The 16,682-nt window shown below is 34.9% G+C and overlaps 1 protein-coding gene across 2 annotated transcripts in view; it reads right to left on the bottom strand.

Moving 5' to 3' along the window:
* Nucleotides 1–844: 844 nt before the first annotated feature.
* The window catches only part of LOC128894518 (glutamate receptor ionotropic, NMDA 2B), a 351,645-nt gene continuing 335,807 nt past the window's right edge, over nt 845–16,682 (bottom strand). For both annotated transcript variants that reach the window (XM_054156300.1, XM_054156301.1), the window contains 6 exons: nt 15,940–16,121; nt 14,965–15,200; nt 14,051–14,244; nt 8,229–8,345; nt 2,869–2,970; nt 845–1,901 (listed from right to left, as the gene is read on the bottom strand). In XM_054156300.1, coding sequence (XP_054012275.1) covers nt 1,844–1,901; nt 2,869–2,970; nt 8,229–8,345; nt 14,051–14,244; nt 14,965–15,200; nt 15,940–16,121 — 889 coding nt within the window. In that variant the 3' untranslated portion in view covers nt 845–1,843. The remainder of the gene's footprint in view (nt 1,902–2,868; nt 2,971–8,228; nt 8,346–14,050; nt 14,245–14,964; nt 15,201–15,939; nt 16,122–16,682) is intronic.

Here is a 16,682-nt window from a genome sequence, read left to right as displayed (position 1 = left end):
TTTGATCACCTTCGAATCACGCGACGCGTGTCGTTCGATTTCTAGGAAAATCGAAAGTAACGAAGAATCATCGAACGATACAAACACAATTCGCTCCAATAATCGTAAACGCAATTTATTACAATATCGGTGAATCCTCTCCGTTGTTTACGAGCGAAACGTGGGCGTAGACGTTTAGTTTCAGCGTAAATCCCTGAAGTACACGCTTCTCGTTTTGATGTTTAAAATTGTTCTCGATCAGGCTCCGTCGGGGTCAGTCTGATTCTCTGCGTTTTCTCGTGTAAAATATAAACTTGTACCGCGTGTAACGTGCAGCTACGCTCGTTCGATTGATCGATGCGTCTCGTTGGACGATACGATAAACACCACAGACTGTAAAAAGTGTCATGGGGCGTCCAAAGAGGTTTCTGGACGAGATCACGATGCGAACCGACACAACTTCTTTGTTTATCTTTTTATTTTTCTCGAAGGAACGATAATGTCTAGAAACAGACGGCCTGCTAACACTGTAATTACGAGATTGAGCACGCGTTAGGACTCACTCGTGCTATCGGCTTTCCATCGTGAGAGAATTGGCAGAGGTTTGACAGAGGGCTAAAAATTGGTCATTGGCTAATAGTTGAGCAAGGATCTGCGTCGAGACTGTTAGCATCCTTTTGAAATATATATTCCAGGATCTTGATGGATAGAAATATAATAAGTATTGATTAAGCTTTGGATTGATATCAATTTTTGTTAAAAATCATGATTTAATGCGATAGAAATAGGAATTGAAATAAACTGTGAAGGAAGTAATAATCAGTATATGATACTGTTAATTTAAATTAAATTAACAGTATCATATATTTTGGATGCATTGCATTCCTGCATTCAATTATTATTTTTCACAAAAGCTTGTATTTACCAGTAGAAAATTTAATTAATACGCTAACTGTATTTGTCGATAATAGCCTTGCCTCTGTATGAACGTAGAGGCTGTCATCTTTAAGAAACAGCCACGTGCACGGTCTGTGTGGCGACTTAACCACTACTACATTTTAAAGAAATGATTTCATTATTAAAATTGACATTTATTTATATAAATTAGTGTATTACCCGATGGAAAAACACGATGGAATTATTCTTCCATCGGTAGACTAAATATCAAAACCAGCTCGATGCTTGTCATATGGTCATCCCTAATATATTTCACCCTTAAGTACTTTCGCCATAGATATTTGTTTAACTGACTCCACTCTTTATATTTCACATTATTCACCAGGAAATCTACTATTACCTCACGAATGAGATAAAAAATAAGCATACTTTCGAATCCAGAATCTCAATACTCAATCGCCACTGAGGTGGCGCGCGTGGCCCATTCTCAAAGATGGCGGCCTCCGTCCAGAAGTGTAAGTTTATAAGTTCCGTACCAAATGTAGCACACAAAGATCAATGACGCTCTCGCGTGTGCTCACACGCCATTTCGCTAAAAGGTCCTCGATCAAATCTTCGTCCAATGGAGGCTCGATAGCACGAGTGAGCCCTCGGCGAGTGGAAAACGATCGGAACTCGGTTTTCCTGATTCTCTTCATAGGCACTGAAACGTTTTCCTATGTCTTCTTAGTGCGCGAAAATTTGGTTCTGTCTCGACCGTCCTCGCGGGGCTCGTTAAGCTTCGGTTGGCAAACGAACACTTCTATTACGGATGCTCCGTTCCGAAGGGAGCCTCGGGGAGGCCACGAGGCAAGAAACTCGTTGTCCAAAATGGGGAAGCGATCCGAATCTGCTCCTGGGGAACCCTTTACGGTCGCGCTTCCCTTTCAGCTGATGGGGCTAGGCAATCGGCGCCGGCTTTCTACGATCACAGAACTGTCTCCATCTCGGCGATTTCCGTCCTGGCGGGGCCGTCGTCTGGGATCCTGCGACGAGAACGTGATTTCTTTCGTTAAATCAAGGAAACCAATTCGAGGAAACATTTTTGGGGAGGGACGAGAATTTGGGGAAATTGGCTGGAACGTGTCTGGGTACTTGTATTAGACGTGTTTAGATAAATTAACCCTCTATGGACCGAATTGTTTTTCTGCAGACAATTTGCAAGCCATTTACTTTGATAAATTGAGATTGATAGTGTTGCTAACAGTCATTAAATGACCTTGAAGAAAACTTGAAACAGATTTGTTTGTGTCGTTATATAATCCTTCTTTAAACAATACATCATTCCAATTTGACATTTTCCTTTGTCTCGATCTGAAATATTTTGATGTTTCGTTTCTAGTGATCCATTCTGTATAATATTAATGTATGCGATGACTATCGCACACGATGGATTCGAATTTTTCCTGCTTTCAACGGTATTGCTTTGCTGATGCAAGCCCAATCAACGGGAATGGGACACATAAATATATTTCTTACCCATTCACTTGAAAGGGGAAGAATGATACGTTTTTACAGAGAAGTGTTATCTCGTTCAAGAACATTTGTATTTTTACTCTATACTTCTTTTAAATGAATAAAAATAACAGTGGTAATACAAGTGTGATTGATACTTTGTAATATAGATATATGTATTAACATTTACCAAGTTATTATAGTGGATTTTGTAAATTGTATTCTATTTTTACGAGGTGCTAAGACTATTCTTTTGGTTGGAGATATAAAGACCAAAGAACACTTTAAGGTCAATCATTCTTCGGTTTATAATAGAATCTTGTAAGATGAATTTCAATAAAGCACAGATCAAGGTCATCCAAGGTCATTAATGATCATTTCGTTTCAAAAGATGGATGTAACAATTTAGGAATTCAAATTTTTACATTATGATTTAATTATTCGAATTAGTAACCTTGAACTCAGTCCATTCTAAGGATAAATCTACATTTTCTTTACCTGTAGATCTCTGGCGGCAAAAATTTTCCGGAAAATTCTGTGCTGACTACGTGATTCCTGGTCATGTCCCTAGGCCTGGCTACATCGATGGCGTCGATGAATCTGGATATAATAAAATTTCCATGTAACGATTACGCGAAAAATAGTGCCAAGTGTCGCCTACAGATAGACAGTTAGTGTACGCAGTACGAGTGAGCTGCAATTCGAATCTGAGACATCATTGATGTTCGAGGTGGTCTGAGAAAATATCCGAGGAAGGACAAACTCAATACGAAAGGACAATTAACAACACAAAGAAAATTTCTTTCGTTATTATCGCAATAATAGAAATTCCTAGATTGTTGACATTATTTTCACACGAGTATATAACAATTCAATGTATTTAATTGGTTTTTAGATTAAATTTGGAGGATCTCGAACTTGTGATGTTATAATTCAACTTATGAGAAAAATGTAGAATAATGTATAATGCAACTGGAATGCAATATCATATCATTTCTTATACAGAAATATGAATGGGACACAGTTTCTCGGCGAAAGGAATATTTATGTAATTTTTAATACAGAAATGTAATTGTGTACATGTTTTTGGGTGAAAGAAATATTAGGTATTTAATGGAAAGATATTTTCACTGACAGATAAAAATTCTTTGCAAAAAAAGGAAGTAAAATGTCTCTTGCAATTTTACCATCCAAATATTGATTTTTAAAGTATAAGCAGGTAAAGTTTCTGAAATCGTATTTTGGAGCTAGCGACTGTACGTACCACGTCAGTGAAATGCCAAAACTTTTATCGCGAATGTCTCGAAAAAGAAGTTTCAATCTGCAAAATGTTAAAGAACTTTTCGATTTCTTTTTTCGTGAAGAATTTGTGTATTTTGATTTATTTCATTATTTCGGGGCACACATCATATAAAATATTCATTTACCATTCGAACAAAAGCAATGTTTCACCGAAGGAAAGTAGAATTATGCGAATGAAATAGCAGGAAATGAGTAAAGAACATATATGCATAAGTAAGGTATATTCAAAATGTCAGTGCTAAGTTTGAAATAGTAGTTGTGCCCATTCATTAATATGGAGCTCGAAGTGAAGAATGTTTAAATATGAGGAATGAGTCGCAAGAAAAGGCCAGGAAAGGCGTTGAGATCATTAACGAGCATGCTCATACGGCTAATGCAATTAAATTCATCATACAGCGTGCGGTGCATTTTCGTATAAAGTGAAATGCGTTATTCGAGATTTCACGTGGATAAATAGAATTCAAGTGAAATTCTTGTTTCCATCTTTCTTGAAATCATAACCATTAGATAATACTAGATGGCTGAGTACTTAACCTATTTCTTACACATTTTGTTAAGCAGATGAGTCCATATAAGATATTAAAAGCTAGTTATCATATAAAGAGGAAAAAAATGTTCTATCGTAACATTTAACTATTTCTTAAATCTTCTTTGAAGATGATTACATGCCATAGGTAATGAATATTACTATTATTATTATTATTATTTTGAAACAATTCGTTACTATTCAAGGTTTTCTAAATTAGATTAGAAGATGATTATGTACCATATTTAGTACTTATTAATTATTATTCAATAAAGACAAAAGAATGTTTACGTATCATAGTATTTATCTACTTTGGAGACAATTTGTTTCCACTTAGTATTTTCTCAATTTTCTTACAAAAACATTATGTACCACATGTAATACTCATAAATCATTATTCAGCAAAGGCAAAAGAATGTTCTTGTATCATAACATTTATGCCCACTTAACTATTTTGAAAAAATTATAATATTTTCCTCTGGATATTTTCTCGTACCACCAGAAACAAAGCAAGTATTTTAGATTCCAATGACAGCTGGATCACTTTGCACCGAATGGCCCTCGCATCCACCCTGTGTCCCCATCCCTGGTTTTCCCTAATTTTCAGCAATTTCCTCGACTAACATAAATCGCTCACACGTCTGGTCGACCTGTCGTCGATCGCGGACGATTCATCGCACGGTATTCACTTTCGGTACATTCGCCACGAATCGAAAAACTCGTTGAACTCGCATGCCATGCTTTCGAGCACATGAAGAGTGGGCGGATCGATACGGTACAAAAATACGATTTTGATAATAAAAACAAAAGAAAAAAAAATTATGTATAAGTTTTAAATGCGTGTACGCAGACTCTCGTGGCTACAAGCGAAGCGGCTAATCTACGACAACCCTTATCGTTACAACTTGTACGTTGGTATCAGCGATCACTGCGATGTTTCAATTATCGTTTTCCGTTTTGTTGTTATTACTGTTGTTGGACTTGTATGGGGGACCCTGCAGCCGGTTCCATTGAAGATTTTAGAGGGATGAATTTGGAGATTGAATGACGACGTAGAAAACTACGTCGAAGGGGTGGTATGTTATAAATCATTTAGATAGGTAATACCAGATTTGTTTTTAAATTAAGTAGTAGAAGGTCTTTAGTTTGACTGCTGTGATCTCAGACTTTTACTACTTTTGTACTGAATAATTCAATCTCATAAAAATCTCCATTGTGGCAGCTGTGGGGTGTTTCGTCAAATCATTAAGAAACATTCGTGAAGGACCCTTATTTAATATAATTGTTTTTAAACTTTAAAGATTCGTAGAATGGTAAAAAATAAAGGATACGTATTTTTCTTTGAAATAGATGTAATTTAAATTCGTAAAACTACCCTCCACGATTTCATCCTTTTAATGTTATCGTAAAACTGATTGACTATGAAACCAATCAGTGAGTTTTTATTTATAAAATTAAGTTAATTTTATTTATTAATTAAATTAACACGTAATTTAAATTCATAAAACTACCCTCCGCAGTTTCATCCTTTTAATGTTATTTTAGAAGTGATTGACTATGAAACTATCCAGTGATTTCCTGTATATTAAATTGAGATTCGTGGAATCTTGCTCCAATTTTTGCTTAAAATACACGTAATTTTAGTTTATAAAAATACCCCTCACAATTTCATCCTTTTATTTTAAACACTATTTCCTATGAAACCTACCAGTGATTTCTTATTTATTGAATTAATTCGTTTTACCACTGTATGCACTATATCATCCCTTATCAAACATACGTTTATCTAAAAGTTTTCCTGTGACATTCAATGGTTTCCGAATGGTTTTGTTGTGGTTCCAAACGGTTTCGTTCTGGCATTGGAAGTCTGAAACTTTGGAGGGTCTTTCCAACCTTTGTAGTTGAGTTATCGCTGCTAATAAAAATCTGCACGCACCCCTCTATTTTTGACCGCTCTACGCATCTGCGAAGTTTCACTGAATTCGAGGGGGACCCTTCGTGGATGTTCCTTTTGTAAGAGACACCGAGGAATCGCGCCGAAACTGAACTCGAACTGAGCTGTACGAGATCGACTTTATCCTCTCCGTGGACGAATTCATCGACGTTCGAACGACTCTTTCGATTCTTCTCGTTCCGCCGTGATAACAATTTTCCTGACTACTTCGCGGAACTTCGTTTCCAATCTTTTTCGGGAGGCGTTCCCTTAAGAAAAAGGACTGCTTCTGTGCTCGAAAATGATACAGAGAGAATTATTGTCACGTTCGATTGAATTCATTCAGAGCTAAGTTACTTTTCTCGATTTTAATCGATTGAGGCAGAGAGGTTCCACTTGTTGAATATAAATTATTATTTAAGTAAAGCTTCTGAACCCCCGTCTTGATATATTAATTATACTTATTATATTATATATTGTAAATAATACGATATAGAACGAAAAAGTTCGTGATCCCCACGGATAGCGATTTTCACACACGAACTAAGAAATTAATTGCGAAACCAGGCGTAAAAGAAAATAAATCTGGATAGAATTCATGAATTTTGGTCGTACGAAGGTAAATGTTATCGCAAATGTTTGATTATATAATTTCCACATGTATAAACAAAATTTTAGTTTCATAAATATTCTCACAAATATTTATCCGGCACTCAAACTGTCAAACATTTTCGTAGGGGTAGCCTCCTACTTTGGAAATCACTGATACGAAGTATCGACCAGGTCCGCTCCGCAGCGGTTCACAGTGACGTAGGAAACGTATGAATGAAATTTCAGTTATATATTCGCGGTCGGATATAAAGTAACAAATAACATAGACCCTTTTGGGATTTCTTCCGCTCGATGCAGGCTGCGTATACAATTTCAGATGTATCGGCGATAACGTGTGAGACAGAGGAAAATATCGTGTCCTGTTTAGCAGACGTGCCAGATTTCATGCTCGCGCCGTATGTTACGCGACACTCTGATCTCCGGTTCGTTTTAAATGGCGAACGCCGGTTGACCCGAACCGACACCCGACTGGCGAACAAACAAGCGCGAATTTTTCGGGCGTTTGGCAGTTGATTCGGCGTACCGCTGTCCCGGTGCCAAGTTTCAGTATCCGTGACCCAGTAAACACATCTCGCGGCGAGCAAGAAGTGTGCTCGCCGTGGCCACGTGTTACTACCAAAAAGAAGGCGATAGAAAAAAATTCCGATTCAATATTTCGCGATCAAAATTAATTGTGGAAGAAAGCAACGTTTATTTTGCTCAGCAATATCATTATGTTCTATTTTTCGTTTCTATTTACAAGTAAATTCAATTTTGAAATTTATATTATGTTTTTTTATTATTATAGATTGAGCTTGAATTATGTATCTATCTACTTAAAACACTTTGCTCGGTAGTATTTTAATATTTCGTTCAATAATATCGTTAGACCGTCTCCTATGTTTTGTTTTTCGTTTATATTTACAAGCGCATTCGATTCAATCTGTGAAATTCATATTATGTTTTTCGCTATTGCAGAATGAATATGAATTGCGTATTTAATTATTCATGAAAGAAGTTTGGAGTAAGGTCAAAACGTAGAGGCAATGTAAAATATCCAAAAAACAGGCTGTGATATTGAACATTAAACATTGAAGAGTAATATTCATTTTGGTTGGTAAATGCTTGGCGATTCAATAGTAAGTTTAATAGTAAATTCAATTTAAATGGTGAAATTGATTATGTTCTTTGTTTTATAAATTGAGCATGATTTAAATTAAGTTTGCTTGATAAAATCGAATAATACCAAATTATCAAGTTATCAATACACAAAAATTAAGGAAAGAATTACAGGCATCGTTGATTGAAAATTAAAAAAGAATTAGGGGAATCATTAGAAATTAAGAAAAGAACGTTACGATGGCCTCGTCGCGAGGTTCTCTGGGTACCAGGATGCTGAAGACAGCGGTCTTCCAAAAGCTACTCGTCAGATACATCCAGATAAATGTTTGCTTCGGTTCCTACGTCATTGAGCATTCTTACGTGTTGTGGACATTGCTGACTTACGAATCGAAGTATGGCGGTAGCGGATGCGGAGCTTCCACCGCCAATGGCTCCGGTGGTGTATGGCGTTCCGAGCTTTGAAAGCATCCTCGCCACCAGCCGAGACTTCCGGTTTTCCTCCTTTAAAAAAGCCGACGTGGATATGTGCCAGGCTTCCTTTCCACCATCGTTCCGCCACCAACCATTTCATAATATGGCCCGGCAGCATCCCACGACACGAGACCTCACTCACCCTTATTTGTCTTATTATTACTCCCCTCATCATCGGTAGACACTTTCGCTTTATCGTAGCCAACTGACAAGGGAGGTTTGGCAACTCGAGATTGAAAGAAAGGCATCGCAGAAACGTGGCGATATAGAGATGTAACTAGTTTCTGTTTCGGTGACTTGATATTCGGTGAATAGATTGTTTCATCTATCATTCTTATATCTACAATCAGTCTCAAAATTGATACCCTATATGTCTATTGAAGAAATTTGTATAAATTAAACGACAGGTTTGATGTTTCTAAATAAATGTTTTATTATTAATATATATAATATATATATAAAGTTATAAATATATATATAAATATATATATAATAATATATAATAATATATATATATATATATATATATCAATTCTACACATGCATGTATTTATAATGAACAATTTATTTAGAAACATCGAACCTGTCTTTCAATTTAAATAAATTTCTACAATCAACATAGAAGGTACGAATACTCACGGAACTTACTATACAGGGTGTCTACGTATAAGTTCGGACATACGCAGGGTGTGAATTCTACAACAAATTTCCAACAAACAATTAGTCTCAGATATATTCTTTGTGTCGCCTTATTCTCGAGAATTTTTACTTTTAATATTTTTTCTGCGTTTTCGACTTACACTCTTTAAACGGCCATAACTCCACCAAATTACAGTACAAACTGAAAAGTAAGTATACCATTCGAAGAAGCGTTAAATTTCCCATTTCTTTGATGTCAAAGCAAAATTTATTACGAAGATTTAACAAATCAAAAATTAGGTCAAACTTTACATTGTGAAAATTTTAAAAAATTTGACTTTTTCTCTATCCGTTTTTCGATTTCAAGGACATAGTTGTTTGGCGGGCACTCTTCGGGAAAAACTTCTACCAAGTCTCAGCTTTTGAATGGTATTGTCAAAAAAAATTGTACGGAGGTATTTTAGGCAGAAAATGAATGTTTTAAAACTTTCACAATGTAAAGTTTGACCTAATTTTTCATTTGTTAAATGTTCGTAATAAATTTTATAACATTTTATAATTTAATAAAAATTCGTGCTCTGAATCACGATGTTCTGGATTTGAATCTTATCTAATTCCGTCGAAATTCACCCAAGAAATTTAATTTCGTCGAAAGCTTGGAAGTTTTTCGTTTACACACGTGACAGTATTACGAAATCTTGTTGGTTCGCTTATCACGAAAGTTCGATTAGACAAGGTCCGCGATTCTTCGAAACAATACACCTGGATGCTCTGCAAACACTCCTAGGCTGTCTGGATGAAGTTTTCAGAGAAAACTTTCCTTGGCACTGAGTTTCGGAAATTCGTCGAGATCTCGTGTCGTTGAGAAGACCTGCCTTTTTTTTTAAGCCAGCACGTATTCTTTTACTCTCCCCTCACCTTTTGTTTCTTTCTCTCTCCCCAATTTTTCATCGTACAACTTTTCAATACAGACACGGAAATTCGAAGCCACTTCACCGTGAAACGTGGTTTCTTGCGTGATGCAGTGAAACGTACACTGTCGGCCATAAGTTTCGAACCACCAACTTCACCAATACCTTTAACGCTAAACGACACTAATTGTCCTTCAGCTGTGTCTACTTATAATTATTTACAGGGTTGTTTTTTAAATCCTTGAGTATTTGATTGTGCTTGAACTTCTGCCTTGATGCGAACGTATACAAACGTAGACGTAACAGATCAAACCATAAGTTGCAAGTTCAAGGCCCAGATGATATATTTCAAATAGTCCTTCGTCTGTAAGTATGGCTATTGCTAAGTATGAATAATGCTTTTCACCAATTATTGATGCATTTTTTTTATTGTTTTGTCTATTTAGATTCATATCATTCTATAGTAACTATGTTCTTTGGGTTATCTACAGGAACACGAAACTCAAGTCTGCAGGGTGATTCTAGAAAACAAGACAGGCTACACCTCTTTTCTAAATAAAGATTAAATCAACTTGAAGTGGAGAATTATTTTTTGAAAAAATTCACTTAGAGATAAAATATTTGAATAAATAAATTTGTTTTTCTTTTAACGCTTCAACCTTCCTTTGAGTTTTTATTAGGAACATTTATCTTTTATTTAAAGAAAGTTCAAGTGCAATGAATATTGAGAATTTAATATACATTATTACATTTTAAAATTCTTTTTAAAAACTATTGAACTCATCCAAATGCTTGAAACGAAATAAAAGTTTTATGTTACATATTGCTGTAATATTTTATCTTACACAAGAATTATAGCATGACATATTAATGTAAATGTGAATTTCAATAGCAAGTTTAGTTCAATGGAATCATATAATATGTTTACAAGTATAATATTCTTGTATCTTCATATCACAGACTTTTATGGTATTGGAGAACATTTTAACGTTCATTTAAAAATTTCACTTACTATTTAATACTAAATTTATTAAGTTATTCTGAAAAGGGCACAACAGTAAATTGTCAATACTGTGTAATAAAAATCAGATGCCGAGTCATATCTTAGTATTCCACTGCTCATACTAGTGAGAAAAATTAAACAAAAACATTACATATAAAAACGATCATGATTGCATTTTTCAGGTATAATCGTGAAAAAAACTATCGCCAGAGAAAATGTTGGCGTCGTCAAAGCATGCAACGTGCGTCGATTCCGTTTAATAATTTCTTTTCGTCTCGAACGAAGAAAGTATCGATTGTCACGCTACAAAATAATCTGAACCAGTAGTGAATTAAAAGAATAATTGATAAAACTACATGCACGTATCTAAGTTCTAAAAAAAATGCAACTTATCGCTATGTATAATTACAAACTTAAAAAAAATAGAGCCTTTAGTAAGGAAGTTGATTTATTATTTCCAGAGAAATAAGACGAAGGTAATGATCGAAAAAAAAGAGTTGTACGTTCCTTTTCTAGAACCAGAAATCCTTATAAAGAAACCTTTCGCATGACTTTCTTCTATGAAGGAATCTGCTTTCGACTTACAAATGAGGTGGTCCTAAACTTGTGATCGACAGTGTATGAAAAATGGCGCAGATAGACAAGAAAAACTAGAAAGAAACAATATGCTTGTGCCGATATCATGATATTAAGGAACCTATATAGATATACTTGTGAATATTATATACACATTTCGCATCTGTATATGTAAATGTATATATATTTATTAGTAAATAGATGCATGCTGTGCGAGCCAGGCTCCAAGTAACGTTAGAAAGTAGGTCAGGATTTAAAGTCGATTCTCACGTCCTACCGCTTGGAGAATACGCCAGCAGCGGCCATAATTAATCGAACGTTAATTACCCAACAAATAAGCTCATTTTGCAAACCTGGACGAAATTATTCGACGTTTTATGGAAGACAAAAGCTTTTATTATTATTATTACACGAACCTAAAATGCCTGACTCAACTTGTTCATTATAGAAAGAAAAATAAATCAGTTTTAGATTATGCGAATAGAATTAAGATCAAATCATTTAATTGTATAATTTTTTATGAATAAATAAAAATAGCAACAATAACGTTGTTTAGAAAAGAAAGGTATACCTTGAAATTACAGGGCATGGTCATTTTGACCAATTCCATATTTTACAAGGTTCTACAGAAACCGTTTGTATTCTTTGTCAACCATTTATGGTGATTTTTATTCATATAAAAAGTCAAGCTTACATTCAAATTTATTTTTGTTCAAGCCTCCTAATTAATTTAGTAGTTTCACTTACTAAAGAATTACTTCACTACTAAAAATCTGATAAGAAATCTCCGTAAGTTTAGTGTTCAAAAAGCTACATCTCTATTAATTGTTATTTCATTCCAGTCCTTTCATCTCATACTCTAAAAAAAAAAAAAAAATTCCCAAAGAAGTCACGATCCTCAAATCAGAGTACCAGACTATAGAGGTTTCCCTCGGCATGATTAACTAGACTATGGACAGTGTCGAATAATTTCGCTCAGTCACTGATTATAGTATGTCGACCCAATTCAATTCCCAATCATTTCCCGGATTAATCTTGTTTTATCCCCCATCGCGACACGTTTCTGGGGTTCCAGCGCGGGGACGTGAGTCGATGTTAAACCCATGCGAATTTTACGGAAGACAGGTGAGGTGAATATGCAGTGACATGCGTAGATCTCTCTTGTACGGGTCCACTTCCGCTTTGCGATACGCCATCGTAATTGAAGGGGTGTGGCGAGCGTCAAAATCTCTCTAGGAACAGCGGTCCTTTGATGTTTCGTAGGAAAACAAACTGCACCATTCCGTGAGATATATCGTTCCCGAAAGCGAGTTTTCGGTACTCGAAAGGAAGCAAACGAAGCGGGAGTATATCAGACGCCCGAGATAAAAGCGGTACGCGATTGTCCGTTCCCTTCGTCGCGGATCTTTTCGTTTCTCGAATCGCTTCTCACGGATTTCCTTTCGTCGATCATCGGAGCGGATCTCGAAGCTTTCAAACCATCGAACTTTACTTTGCTGATGCACTATTTTGGTTACTCGAGACTACTTGCATTTGCATTTACTTGTTGTAGGGTACCGAAAGACAACTGGTGTTATTTTTATTGGGACACGTTTATCAAAGTTTGCAATTTTATGGACTAGGTGAATTGGAAGAATTTAGTTTTATTTTAGTTAAATGTAAATTTCTTTGTTTTGAAGTAAAAATTGGATTCATCTTTATTAAAAAAATGTTTAATATTTTGGTAATCGAGGGAAAAGTTAGAGTATTATTGCACAGTAATTCAAAATAAATAGATATTTTATGTAAATAAATATTAAGGGAAAAGAATTATTTTACAAAGTACTCGCCATTCTTAAAACATGAAGTTGACCATTACGATGAAAAGATGAGTTTTGTTGGTAATATCTTTAACTACAATGCATATGCATTAAAAATACTAATTTCTAATTTTATTTTACTAACCATTTACTAGATAAAATAATATTTATAATTTACATATGTACAGTGTTTATCTACTTATATACAATACTCAATTTACTTTACTTGTATACAATACTTATATACATATTTATGCAATACAACTAAAGATATTACTAAGAAAATTTTTCTTTCTTATTTCACGTACCAAGAATGGGAAGTAGGTTAAGTGTAGTTATTTGTATAATACTTCCGATTCCTTACTTACATATTTCCCTTTCCTCGCGTAATTTAAAATATTTATTTACTCTGAGTTACTGTGCGATACGTTGAAACAACATATTAACTCATACGAAGAGTACTTTAAGAAACACTAGAATATAAAAGCGTAAATTTTAATAAACACGTTTAAAAAATTTAATCCAGATCATTTCTGGGTACCCTTTTATACACACAAGCAACAAGTTAATGAATTTATTTACCGTTTCATCTACACAAGAATTACAAAATGGAACAAAGTTGTAGAAAATGGAAGAAAAACGAACGTGGCCACAAGTAGTTCAGCAGACGTTTGTAATTAATTTTTTTACAAATGTTCTTTGAGATCCTCTCGGATGGGCTGGGGAATCTCGATCGTGGCACAGAAGGTCGAATATCGTAGAACTTAGGATCGACGTTAAAGAAAATTAAATAAAGGAATTGCGTACTTAGTCTGTGTTGGTTTTATCCCGTGCGCCTCGAGATCCTTTTCCAGCTGTCGTATCCTGATCCTGGCCATGTCCAGCTCGTGCTTGACCTTCCACAAATGAGTATCGCAGATGGGGTCCCTGCATCTGTGGTACCTCAGGATGTCCTGTGCCTCGTACACTGCTCCACGGAACGTTAAAGACTTTCCCATACTCTTTAAACAAAGCATTCGAGTGGATCAAACGAAGCAATTTTTCACATTAACACGTTGATCGCCAGTGCTCTTAACAAAATTACTTCTGAATGTTAAGTACAAAAAAAAAATAAATTTGAATAAAATTCTTAAACTTCAATAAAGTTATAAAAATAAATACCACAATAAATGTTTGATTATGTAGCTTCTTATAGTCTGGAAACAAAACTTAATCACAGTAGTAATTAAGAGTATTAGTCTGGCAGTCAACGTGTTAAAGAACAGGTATTCGAATCAAATGAAAAATTCATTAATGAGACCATTCTTACATTTTTAAAGACCTGAATAATCAATTTCAACGTATACAAATTACAACTGTTGATTAATCAGTTCTGAAAGTTAATGGCTCGTTTTTTGGACGAAATACATAAATGTAATAAAGTTTCAATGACTATGAATGTAACTTTCAACATCTGTCTGTTTATTAAAATAAAAATGGTACATCATACTTCTGAATCTTTAAATGAAGATTTATTTCTTTTCCAAATGCAATTTCTCCAGAGCTAGTGTTCCATTTCAGTTTTCTTTTTATACATATTGCGGAGGAAGAGGAATGAATCGCGCGGAAAAAGAGAAATTAAAATCGTTCAGAGGTATATAAGAATGTTAAGAAAATACCGCCAGGTGTTGCTTAATCGATATAAAGCGAGAAATAGATTGGACAGGCTGAGCAGAGCTTACCAAACTGAAAAGTGCGCAACAACCACCACCGTCGCTCCGCGCCAGATGCTGTCTGACATATTTGAAATACAAATGTTCTAGAAGTAGAAAGGCCGCGGCCAAAAGAATTCCCATCATCAGTAAGAGAAACGCGGACAAGAACTGTTCCAGTGCCAAGGGATCGCTGCTCTTTTGAACCTCTCTTCCTGGCTTACAGGTGCCCGTCATCCAGTACCTTCTCAGACGTTCCAAATCCCCTGAAATATTAAATACTCTAGCAAAGTAATAGAGGAACCTAAGGTAACGATTAATTAGCCTTAAAACGTCGTGCACTTTCGTTGACACTTACTGAACTGATTCTTAGTCCAAAAACAAATGTTAATATTTTACAAACATACTTTTTTATTTCAGTTATCATTTCAATTATTTTTACTATTAGTTACACATTAGAAGTAGTTCGTTAAAAATGTTTACACGAATTAAATTTTCTTTCAACCGCGAATTCAACATGTGTTTCTATATAATTGTTAGGATGAATCAGAAAAATACTGTTTGCAAATACCAACGAGAAGTGAAGTCGAAATGAGATCGAAAACATTATATAATAAATTGAACTTTTGTCATGAAACTTGTTTCTAAAAGAAGAAATGTAATATAAATTCATAAAAATATAAAAATTCATATTTACTTTTGAATATAATTTTTTTAAGAATATATATGTTGATGTTAAAAATAGATAAATTCGTAATAAAATGAATTCCTATTATACATGAATACATATATACGTTATAAATTTATATATTTTTAAATACGAATTATTGAAGGATATTAATAATATGAATAATGATATGATGAATAATGTGAATTATTACATATATATATATGTACTTGATTCAATTTTAACTTTATCAATAAGAGAAGTTTGCGAGATAATTAACCAAGGAATTCTCTAATAGAGAACTCTGTGTAGTTAATTACAGTGAAATTACGATATACCATTGTTCCTGTAGTCCAATAGACGTTTGTTGAACATCTGTAGGTACTTGGAGTTTCTTGAAAACGCGAGACCGTATCCTGTCATGGCGTACCAGGAACCCACGGTCAGCAGTCGGCAGTCCTCGTCTTGTGCAACCAAATAGTCCAAAACCGTTCCATCGTAGATAAAAGCGTCCATTTCTCTGTCGCAAGAGGAACAGCATTTCTCAGAGGACCGACCACGGGTAGGAGAAAATTCGCGTTCAGTCGTTGAATCGAACGAATCACGCGGCTGATCGATCGATTCAGACTTTCCAAACTTTTTACACGCATCAACAAAGTTCAGTTTTATCTCGGCTACATTGCTTCGAAGCTTTCTCTACTTTTCCACGAAATAATCTCACGGAAACTTCTAGCGATTTAAGCCGTTCGAGTCCTCCTGAAGTGGAACGTTCTTTTTATTAACAGTTCGTTACTTCCGACAAAGGTTTTAGGTGATCCATCACGTTGATTTTCGAGGAAAGATAAAGATGAATTGGTTACCGAGGTAAACAGAACAGTATAAGTGATTTTAGTATAAATAAGCATAATTTAATGTTTTACGTGCATCTGGTGGTTATATACGAGTACATAACTACCACAACGTGACTTTCGTTTTAATTAATACTTTAATTTCTAATTACTTGATTAGACCGTCAGTCGTACGTAAGCATTTCTTTCTTTTATCTCTACATTTTTTCATTGTTGGTTATCTTTAATTTTCA

This window comes from Hylaeus anthracinus, unplaced genomic scaffold (assembly GCF_026225885.1).
Source record: "Hylaeus anthracinus isolate JK02 unplaced genomic scaffold, UHH_iyHylAnth1.0_haploid 4, whole genome shotgun sequence".
NCBI lineage: Eukaryota > Metazoa > Arthropoda > Insecta > Hymenoptera > Colletidae > Hylaeus > Hylaeus anthracinus.
Note: the sequence above shows the minus strand (reverse complement) of the source record. Positions and strands in the feature narration are given on the sequence as shown.